Genomic DNA, 11,641 nt, shown 5'->3' on the forward strand with positions numbered 1-11,641 from the left:
TTATTCTAATATAAAGCTGATGATGGTCGAGGTTTTATCCTTTCATGAGTTGTTCGTCGTTTTATCAGTCGTATAAAAAAGATTTTTGAAACTTACTTTTAAATTGATCTAGATATTTCCCTCAAAAAAAATTGATCTAGATATTATTTCATTGTTTTCTTCTTCTTTTTTCCATCCTTGCATGTTAAACCACTAAGAGTAGGTGAAAGTTTGCTTAACTGTTCAATCAATCCATAATTTAAGGGTTTGACCAAATTTCGTTCTAAATGTCAAATATTTATGATGAGAGGGAGTTTTTGGATCATAAATATTTGGCATTTATGTTGTCTTTTAAATATGGTGTTTACTATTCGTCTTGTTCAAATATGTAAAAGTACAAGGCACACCAAAAGTATCTTTAGTAATAAACAAGCGGCAAAAAAAAAAGTACTACCTCAAGAATTATATGGAGTATGTTCAGATTCGCAGTACTTCCATCCGATTCTACGTTCTTATTTGACAGATGTAGTAATTATAATATGGATGGTTAAATTTATGCCTAAAGTCAACCATCAAAGGGTGTACATGGAGCATTATGTTGGTTCATCGCGTTAACCAAGGAGTACATATGGAAATTTGGGCAAACCAAAAGGTACTCCCTCCATTTCAGAGTCCCTTTGAAACACATGATTGTCAAAAGACGGGAATAGGAAAAATATAGAAATAGATTGTCATGTTCATTGGATTCCTACAGTAGTTGAAAACATAGCAAAGTTTCAAAACTATCGTTTGATAGTCACACATGAAAAAGGTAGGATTTCAAGACACAGGAAGAAGAAAAAAACATGAGCTAAGACATCATGCTAATTTTCTTCCAAAAATTCTCTACAATAGTCCATTCTGTACGAATTTCAAAGGAATTGGCAGAAATCAATCCTTTGTTTCAAAGGATCTCATATGATTATTTCCTACAAGGTATAAATCCTTTTGAATTCCTATCTTTTTTCCTTTATTTCAAACGGGGTCTCATATTGTAAGTTATTTTGATTTTTTTTTCTAAGTTGAACTTATTTAAGTTTGACCAAATTTATAGAAAAATATAGTAGCAATTTTAGTAAAAAAAAACAAACATATTATAAAAATATATTCAATGTTAGATTTAATGAAATTAATTTGGTTTTTTAGATGTTGCTAATTCTTTTTATAAATTTAGTTAATGCGAAAAAAGGTCAAAACGACTTATGATATGAAACGGAGCCATATCCTATTCACTTCAAAAAACAGCAATATAATAGAGATAGAAGAAAGGTGCTTGTCGATGGAGGGTCCGTGCAGAAGCGCAAATATCTGTCCTCTATGATTTGCTCATGAGTCGATGATGAAATTCAGGATGTGTCAACATTTGTCTCATGCATAGCATGCTCTGCATCCACTGCATTCAGGGTTCCAGCCTTTCATTATCAGAGATACTACTTCCTTATGAACCTGTATCTGAACTTTTTGCGAGATACTATACTACTATTAAGATGACAAACTGATCTGATCGGAATAACATGGGCACGACAGCTACAGTATACATACCATTACAGAGTCTTTACGCCACTTGTTCAAGGAAACCTTTTCAAAGTCAAAACTGAAAAGAAAAATAAAAGGTGAAATCCTTCTTCGATCACCCTGTTTGGAACTTAAAGGGTTGAAATTTTGGATGCAGCATTTCACGTCCAGACGAATACGGCCCAGCGTTTCAGAATTCAGAGGGTTAGTTTTCTGCAGCATATTTAATTTACCTCAGATATTCAATTGATGAAACAACATGAATCATGCATGTCAACACCTGCTGACCGCTGAGAACAAAAACAATAACAATAATGTATTCGCACTCTAACACATAAGTTATTCCTCCATCTTAATTATTTATTTTACAGTGTGGAAAACACATCTATCTCGTGGCCGGCCTCAGCCTGGCACTAACATACTATTTATAAGTTGTTGGTAAATCCTCCTCCTGACGAAGAAGAACTAATACTAATGTAGTAATAACCGAGAAGAAGCAAAAAAGATGCATGGAACCTTGGATGCATGGTTCCGATTATTTGCGTGAATGCGCAGGCATTGATCATCCGATCTGGGTTGGGTCCTTCCTAATAACTCAATGGTACAATCATGCCGCATGCATGCGTACGTGGATATTGGCGATTAATGATCCGGGAACGGTACATCCGGGGCGGAGAAGACGGTGGCGGTGGCGGTGGCGGCCGGCGACGACATCACCGGCACGAACGGGGCGGCGTACGCGCAGAGAGCCGGCGGCAGGTCGGAGGCTGGTGCACGCGCGAGCAGTGGGATCTCCGGCGGAATGAAGTGGTGCGTCGTTGGCAGTGGCGGCGGCGGCGGATCGACAACGACGTAGGAGTGGGAGTGGGACGACGGCGGTGGCGGCGCGTGTGCGTGGTGGTGGGAGGTGTTGGTGCAGCTGTCGGCGCTGGAGGAGGAGGAGGAGGAGTCGTGGTGCGAGTGCGAGGCGGCGGTGCGGGCGCTGTCGAGTCCGGTGAGCCTCTGCACGATGGACATGAAGTCGCGTGGGCTCGTGCGGATCACCTTCGGCGAGTGCGTGTATATAATCACTGGCTGCTTGTGTTGCTGGCGCGACGGCGGGCGGTGAGCTGCGGCGGCGGTGGCGGCATTGTTCTTGTTCTTCGTCGTCGTCGTCAGACCGGAGGCGGAGGAGGTGGAAGAGTTGGAGGAGGAGGAGGACGATGCGGCGGCGGGTGGCTGCTTGTGGATGAGGCGGGAGCCCCTGTGGACTTTAAACGGCGGCGCGGTGTTGGTGGCGGGGAGGGGCAGGCGTGGCGAGGTGGGGCTCATTGTTGCCGGTGAGCGGCCGGCGGTGAGACGATCGATGGATGGAGGCGCGGAAGGAGAGGGGCTATACGACTATAAACAGGTGAGTGAATTGCGGGATATTTGGTTGGGTCAAGGTGCGGTGCAGAGCCATAAGCGGCATGCGTGTAGCTCGGACGGACACCTTTGCTTCTCTTCTCCTCTCTTGGTTGCGTCACCACGGTTGCGCTAGCTCTTGCATCTGTGTTGCCATGTCCACCAGCCACCTGCAAAATGCTACTAATCGTTTTCGGCCCAGTGGGTTTTGCCTAAACTTTTCATTTTGTACGTCTAAAGTATGTCGTATGAACTTTATATGCGTAAACGAATTAGTGTCCTCCACCTTGACAAATCATGGAGCAAAATACAAGCGACCAACAACTATATACTTAGAAACGGACTCGTATAGAGTTTTGGCCCAACATAATTTTATATGGTGAAATTTTAAGGTTCTCCACAGGTCTTCCATCCTGGGCCCCAGGGCGTGGCCTAGGGGTGGAATTTTGAAGTGCTCCAAATAGTACATCGATACATCATATATAGATGGTGGGAAGATTTTAAAAGTGACAATGAAGTGTCAACAGTTTTGTGTTGGGTATGGCACCAAGTTTGAGAATGCAAACTATTCTACCGAATATTGAGAATGCGCTATCCTTGAACGGCATCTCCCTGAGACCCAGGTACTGAATCGATTGCCTTTTGATGGTGGGAGGGTAAAATTGTACTCTTGCATGTATGGAGCATGTACAAATTAGAGTGGAACACCTTTCGTCCACCGTAATTGCCGCCGCAAATCGAGCGATCCTGGACCTAGAAGTGGCAATGACGACGAACCTAGCGTGGCGACCTTGGTGGAGGTGTGTCGATGCGTGAAGCCAGCTCAACTACTGCCCGATTCTAGTACAACAGAGGTAGTGGCCGTGACGGCAATGGAGATCTCTCTGATGGTGAAGGCAGCAGACCGTTGTTGGCGCCTTGATTCTCCCATCCTCCGTTGCCTGCCTCAATGTCCTTCCCCGGTGGTGCCTCAATTACTTATCCTTTGGTGCTCTCTCCATCCTCCTGCCATCCTGTTGGCTCAACGATCTCCCACCTTCATCCCGGGCTCTAGTACAACGTCGTCTCCATCCCTTCCCGAGGTCACTCCTCGATCTCGGGTAATTCTCTAATGTTAGCAATATCACTGAAATTTTCCAAAACTCAGCTATTGAGTTGATGGTTGGCTTGCTTAGCAAAGATATACTCGATTCCTCCTCACTTCTTTTCTTTTCCCTCTTTTCTTTGGTTTCTTGTCCTCACCAAAAGATTGGAATGCTATCCATGCCAAACCTGCAACTTCATCCATGGCAGACCTTGATCTTCAACCAAAACAACTTTCATGTCGGCCATGGCATCTAGACTTAGCGTGTGCGCGAGCACCGACTTAACTTGTTGGACTGTGATGGCCTAGCATCGACGACAAAGATGCAGAAAGGCAGCGCCACCAATTTTGGTGGATGGAGTTGTGCCCTGTACTCGGTACTCTTCGACCCGTAATCAAATTTGTTCCGATCCTACCCCCTATCAAATCAACAGTTATATATGAATGATACCTCCTAATATCTCGTACCTGAAGTAGTACCTCTTTACATGTATCTTCTCTTATGGATCGTTAGATTCTAAGTAATCTACGGCTATCATGCCTCTCAAGCACCTTATAAAACTGGTACATTATTTTGATTAATTCATCCATTTTGACCAAGAAGATGTAGAAGAAGATTCATCATCACATTAGCTTCCGTCGTAACTAGATCATGAACGCTAAAAATTAGATCATGAACGCTAGGCATGTCGGTAACTTCAGACAAATAACTGGTTCTTTTTTCTGCCTGCGAAATGCAAATAAAAACTCATTGATTCAGAGAAAAGTTGTTTAACTCACTGCTCCTATCTGATTTTTTTTTACCACAAAAGAAGCAGTCGGTCATACATATAAATTTTCATATAAACGAAGCAATTAAAAGATTACTCTTTGACACTACGGGGTTGTTTAGATTGATGTCATTTTAAATCATACTTTTTTTTGGGTAAAGTTGCTAAAGATGTGTATACACGTAGGGTAAAAGAAACACTATCCTGAGGTTTTCTTCAGTTCAGAACTGTTTGAGTAACAACAATTGTCGGTTCAGAACTTCTCGGGGACACTTACTGAAGTGTAGTGGTAGTGTACAGACACATTAACATTCATCTTCAAACTACAGGATGAGTCCATAGTTCCACACTAGTATATAAGCATTTCGTTACATTGTTGTTCTGAACTCTGAAGAGAGGTATGTTCGGAAATACTGGGGAACACTTTGGCCGAGTTTAGTTCCAAACTTTTTTTTCAAACTTTCAACTTTTCCATCACATCAAAACTTTCCTACATACACAAACTTCCAACTTTTCCGTCACATCGTTCCAATTTTAACCAACTTTTAATTTTGGTGTGAACTAAACAACCCTTTACTGTACAGATACATTCTATACATCTTTGGTCAATATAGTATGGGCCAATAGTTTCATACTGCTACATGGACATTTCATTCCATAGCAGTTCTGAAGATATTTCTTTTATGTTCAGAACTACCCGGGAGCATTTGATGTACTGAAGATATTCCTTTATGTACAGAGCTACATATACAGTCCATTACATTATCGCCGTATTTAGTTCCGAAATATTTCTTCAAACTTACAACTTTTTCATCACATCCAAACTTTCCTACACACATAAACTTTCAACTTTTCCATCACATCGTTCCAATTTCAACTAAACTTCCAATTTTGACGTGAACTAAACACAGCCTATATAGCCTATATAGCTCTTTCTGAATATAGTAGTACGACACGCTTTCAAAATAAAAGAATATAGTGGTACGACTTTATGAGTAAAGAGCTTTATACATTATATATCCCATGCTGTGATCTTCACTCATATAGTAGTACTGTGTTATCCATGTCAATATTGTCACTTAGACATATGGCCGTGTTTAGTTCACCCACAACTACCTTAAACTTCCAACTTTCCCATCACATCACATCACATCTAAAAATTTTCTACACACATAAACTTTCAACTTTTTTTTTCCAAATTTCCAACTTTCCCATCACATCACATCACATCACATCCAAAACTTTCCTACACACATAAACTTCCAACTTTTTTTTCCAAACTTCCAACTTTTTTCAGGAACTAAACACAGCCTATATACTTAGGCCCCGTTTAGTTCCCCAAAAGTTTTTTCCAAAAACATCATATCAAATTTTTGACACATGCATGGAGTATTAAATATAGATTAAAAGAAAAACTAATTGCACAGTTAGGGGAAAACCACGAGACGAATCTTTTGAACGTAATTAGTCCATGATTAGCCATAAGTGCTACAGTAACCTACATGCGCTAATGACGGATTAATTAGGCTCAAAATATTCCTTTCGCGGTTTCCAGGCGAGTTATGAAATTAGTTTTTTCATTCGTGTCCGAAAATCCCTTTCGACATCCGGTCAAACATCTGATGTGACACCCAAAAAATTTCATTTCGTGAATGTGGAGATTATGGATACCCCATATCTGCATGACAGTTATACTTTAGTCGGATATATGGTACCAAATATAGATAGAATATCTTTATGAGGACTTGGGGTAGGTTCTCAACTTGTATGTCAAGAAAATACCCGGGATCCTAGTCGGCTACGATTGTATTTTATCTGTAATCCCATATTCTGTTAGGATATGGACTGTACCTTGTATTACGGATCCCTTCCCCTATATAAGGAGGGTCCGTGTGCTTCTTGGGGCACGATTCTTTTTTCTCCCAATCATACAATCAATAACACACTCGGCGGAATCATCCCCGGACAGGAGTAGGGTATTACTTCTTTAATAAGAAGGCCTGAACCTGTATAAAATTCCTTGTCTCCAAACCTATCCACTTTCCTAGCTTGATAGCCATCCCCTTTTATTATTGCCGAAATCTTGTTTCGACAGTTGGCGCGCCAGGTAGGGGAGGCGTCAAGTTCTCGCCGACTAAGTACGATGGGTTTCGTTTCTGGCATCGACGACTTCGCCTTCCCTCCCGGGCAGGCGTTCCGATTCGGCAGCCTCGACTTCATCACCAACGACTTCGGCAAGATCTCTCTCCTTGACTAGGATTCAAACCAGTCGGGGAGAAACCAGGTCCCCGTGCCGTTTGGTATTCCGAACTCGGCCGAGGCCTACTCAAAGATCATCTCTCCTGAGTCGGTTTCAAGCCACTCGGATGAGATCCAATCTATTCCTCCACGATCAGATCAAGACGACGGGTCCTATCCCTCAATCTTGATGAAACTTCCTGATGACTTGGCCGCCGTCTTCACAGCCAAAACATCTCCCACTCGGAGATCTAGGCGAGCTCCGGCATCGGCCCCGATCCAGTCTAGATCCAGGGAGGTTGGCATTATACTCCAACCTCTTGGGACAGTCTCGATGGAAGAGTTGGATGGCTACCTCAGCTCCCCCGGCGTCAGTTCTCGACCAACCGAGATCCTCGACTACGACGACTTCGGCTACCACTACGACCACGGCGACTTCGACAACTTCGACGATAACTATGAGGATAACTACACGCCCCTCTTCTTCGGCGTATTCATGGCTGACAACGAAACGGAAGAACAGCGCCGAGCCCGAGAAGCGGACCAAGATCGCGCACGGCAAGAAGCTGAATGTCGCCGACTGGAGGAAAAGCGACAGTGACAGGAGCGAGAACGATTACAGCGTGAGCAACAAGATCACGAACGGATTGCAAAGGAAGCTGAAGATCGACGGCACCGCGCCTTGGAATCTGGGCGCCGAGCGAGAGAGCTCATTGGGCAACAAGACGTCGACGAGACAGCAGTCTTTCGCACCACCCAGCAGAACGCGGTTGCAGCAATCACTCTCCTCGACACCCTCCTCAAGGAAGACGCACTCAACCAAGCCAATCATGTTGTCAACATCTTGAACCAGACGAAGACCATGATCGCTGCCTCAGTTCCAGCCAACTCCGCAAGCACCCGCACCCCGACTGGTAGCCGAGTCCCTCATCATCAGCCAAGCCTCAGCGTCACCAGCACAGGATCTAGTCGCAGGAGCAGGGGTCACGACGAACGATCTGTTCACTCGCTTCCCGAACGTCACAGGGAGCGCCGAGCTAAACGGCCTCGTTCTCCACCTCGCCAGCGTCCCGTCGACCTTCGTGACACGATCAACCAGCGCCGTGCAGCACGAGGTCACCGGCATTCACCAAATCGCTACGACGACGACGTGGATGGAGTAGCTGCCTTCACTAATGACCTGCGTCGAGTGGATTGGCCAGTCGGCTTCAAACCGACTGGAATCGAGAAGTATGATGGCACCACCAATCTGGAGTCTTGGCTCACCGTCTACGGACTCGCAATCCGCGCAGCAGGTGGAGACAGCAAGGCCATGGCAAACTATCTACCTATGGCCCTAGCGGACTCCGCCCGATCCTGGCTCCACGGACTACCCCGTGGCACGATCGGATCATGGGTGGAACTTCGTGATCACTTCATCGCCAACTTCCAGGGCACCTTTGAACGCCCCGGCACACAGTTTGACCTCTACAACGTCGTTCAGAAGTCTGGAGAATCCCTTCGAGATTACATCCGACGCTTCTCCGAACAACGGAACAAGATCTCCGACATCACCGACGACGTCATCATCGCCGCCTTCACTAAAGGCATTCGCCACGAGGACCTAGTCGGCAAGTTCGGACGTAAACCTCCCAGGACGGTTAAGCAGATGTTCGAAAAAGCCAACGAGTATGCCAAAGCCGAAGATGCTATCACCGCGTCCAAACAGTCGGGCACCACTTGGAAGCCAAAGAAGGACACGCCGACTGTAGGGGGGAGTGGAAGTAACAACCACAAGGATCGCAAGCGTAAGCCCGAAGAACTTGTGGCGACCACCTCTCCATCTTCCCGACAACGTCCCCGTGTCAACACCTTCGACAAGATAATGAACTCTCAATGTCCGCATCATCCCAATTCCAACCACGTGGCCAAAGATTGCTTCGTCTACAAACAGTTCGCGGAGCAATACGTCAAGAACGCATGCAAACCTGCAGACGGAGATCAGGGCACATCAAAGAAGAAAGATGATGAAGACGATGCCCCGACTGGTTTTCAAGATCATCGCAAAGAACTTAATCACATCTTCGGCGGACCTCTGGCTTATGAGTCCAAGAGAAAACAGAAGCTAACAGAACGGGAGATCAATGCGGTTCAGCCTAACACGCCCCAATATCTTCGGTGGTCAGAAACAGCAATTAAGATCGACCGCTCGGATCATCCCGACCGAGTGGTCCACCCGGGGCGGTACCCCCTGGTACTAGACCCAATGGTTCGCAATGTCAAGCTCCGACGGACTCTCATCGATGGTGGCAGCGCACTCAACATCCTTTTCGCTAAGACCCTGGACGATATGCAGATTCCTCGCACGGAATTAAAGCCGAGTAATGCACCCTTCCACGGTGTTATCCCAGGATTGTCAGCTACACCACTCGGCCAGATCACTCTTCCAGTTACCTTTGGCACCCAGGAAAATTTTCGCACAGAAAATGTTTGTTTCGAAGTTGCCGATTTCGAGACAGCATATCATACTATACTTGGACGACTGGCTTTAGCCAAATTTATGGCCGTCCCACACTACACCTACATGATGATGAAGATGCCTGGTCCTCGAGGGGTCATATCACTATGGAGCGACATCAAGCAGACCGTCACATGTGACAAAGAAAGCTGCGAGATGGCCCAAACCCACGAGACTACTCTTGCTTGCGAAGAGATCCGACTAGCTGCAACCACGGCAAGCAAGAGAGAAGTGCCTGCAACCAAGCTGACGAAGACCGAAGAAAGTGATGCCAAGACGAAAAAGATTCCCCTAGATCCCTCCGATCCTGATAAGACTGCTATAATAGGCGCTGAGTTAGATTGTAAATAGGAAAGCGCGCTCATCACCTTTCTTCAGAATAATAAAGATATTTTTGCGTGGAAACCATCCGATATGCCTGGTATCCCCAGAGAGGTGATTGAGCACTCTTTACATGTTAAGGAAGACGCGAAACCCATCAAGCAACAACTCCGCCGTTTTGCACAAGACAGGAAGGATGCAATCAAGGAGGAATTAACCAAGTTGTTAGCAGCAGACTTCATAAAGGAAGTCCTTCATCCCGACTGGCTGGCTAACCCAGTCCTGGTTCAGAAAAAGACGGGGCAATGGCGCATGTGTGTCGATTATACCGACCTCAACAAATCTTGTCCCAAAGACCCTTTTGGGTTACCTCGCATTGACCAGGTGGTTGACTCAACGGCCGGCTGCGAGTTACTCAGCTTCTTGGACTGTTACTCGGGATATCATCAGATCCGACTAAAAGAATCCGACTGCTTGAAGACCTCGTTTATTACACCCTTTGGGGTCTACTGCTACATCACCATGCCCTTTGGATTGAAGAACGCAGGAGCAACCTATCAACGCATGATTCAAAGGTGTTTTTCAACTCAGATCGGTCGCAATGTTGAAGCCTATGTTGATGATGTAGTCGTCAAGACCAAGCAGAAGGATGACCTGATTGCAGATTTAGAAGAAACTTTCACAAGCATTCGTGCTTTCAAGATGAAACTAAACCCGGAAAAGTGCATCTTCGGAGTACCGTCAGGGAAGTTGCTTGGATTTATGGTATCTCAGAGAGGCATACAGGCCAACCCGGAGAAAATCAACGCCATCCTCAACATGAAACCGCCAAGCTCCCAAAAAGACGTCCAAAAGCTGACTGGTTGCATGGCGGCGCTCAGCCGGTTCGTCTCACGACTCGGCGAGCGGGGGATGCCTTTCTTCAAGTTGCTGAAGAAGACTGACAATTTCCAGTGGGAACCCGAAGCATAGAAAGCTTTCGAAGACTTCAAGGAACTCCTCACCACTCCACCAGTTTTGGCCTCGCCACATCCACAAGAGCCACTACTGTTATATGTGTTGGCAACCTCCCAGGTTGTGAGTACGGTCCTGGTTGTCGAGCGTGAAGAGGAAGGCCATATTCAAAAAGTCCAACGACCAATCTATTTTGTCAGCGAGGTTTTAGCCGACTCCAGGACAAGGTATCCTTAGGTTCAAAAGTTATTATATGGTGTCTTAATTACCGTTAGGAAATTATCTCACTATTTTCAAAGTCACTCGGTCACGGTGGTCACATCGTTTCCACTCGGGGATATACTTCATAATCGCGAAGCAAACGGACGGATTGCGAAGTGGGCCTTAGAATTGATGTCTTTGGACATATCTTTCAAACCACGAACTTCGATCAAGTCACAAGCTTTAGCTGATTTCCTTGCCGAGTGGACTGAGTGCCAAGAAGACATGCCAGAGGAAAAGATGGAATATTGGACTATGCATTTTGATGGGTCGAAGAGGCTTACAGGCACTGGAGCTGGGGTCGTCTTAATTTCCCCGACTGGAGAAAGATTGAGCTACGTATTGTGGATACATTTTTCTGCGTCCCATAACGTGGTGGAATACGAAGCGCTACTCCATGGATTAAGGATTGCAATCTCTTTAAGCATTTGCCGATTAATCGTCCGTGGAGACTCTCAGTTGGTTGTTAATCAAGTCATGAAAGAGTGGTCTTGTCTAGATGATAATATGACTGCTTATCGACAAGAGGTACGCAAGTTGGAAGACAAATTCGATGGACTCGAGCTCACCCATGTCCTCCGACATAACAATGAGGCAGCC

The 11,641-nt window shown here is 45.5% G+C and overlaps 1 protein-coding gene across 1 annotated transcript; it reads right to left on the reverse strand.

The window, feature by feature from the left end:
- Window positions 1–1,754: 1,754 nt before the first annotated feature.
- LOC127753145 (protein MKS1-like) lies at window positions 1,755–2,913 on the reverse strand. The gene has a single exon (XM_052278614.1). The coding sequence runs from the start codon at window positions 2,842–2,844 to the stop codon at window positions 2,176–2,178; it is 669 nt and encodes a 222-aa protein (XP_052134574.1). The 5' UTR covers window positions 2,845–2,913; the 3' UTR covers window positions 1,755–2,175.
- Window positions 2,914–11,641: the final 8,728 nt, after the last annotated feature.

Source organism: Oryza glaberrima, chromosome 10, assembly GCF_000147395.1.
Source record: "Oryza glaberrima chromosome 10, OglaRS2, whole genome shotgun sequence".
NCBI lineage: Eukaryota > Viridiplantae > Streptophyta > Magnoliopsida > Poales > Poaceae > Oryza > Oryza glaberrima.

Coding starts and splice junctions, on each gene's coding strand:
- LOC127753145 (XM_052278614.1), bottom strand. CDS start 2,844: ATGAGCCCCACCTCGCCACGCCTGCCCCTCCCCGCCACCAACACCGCG.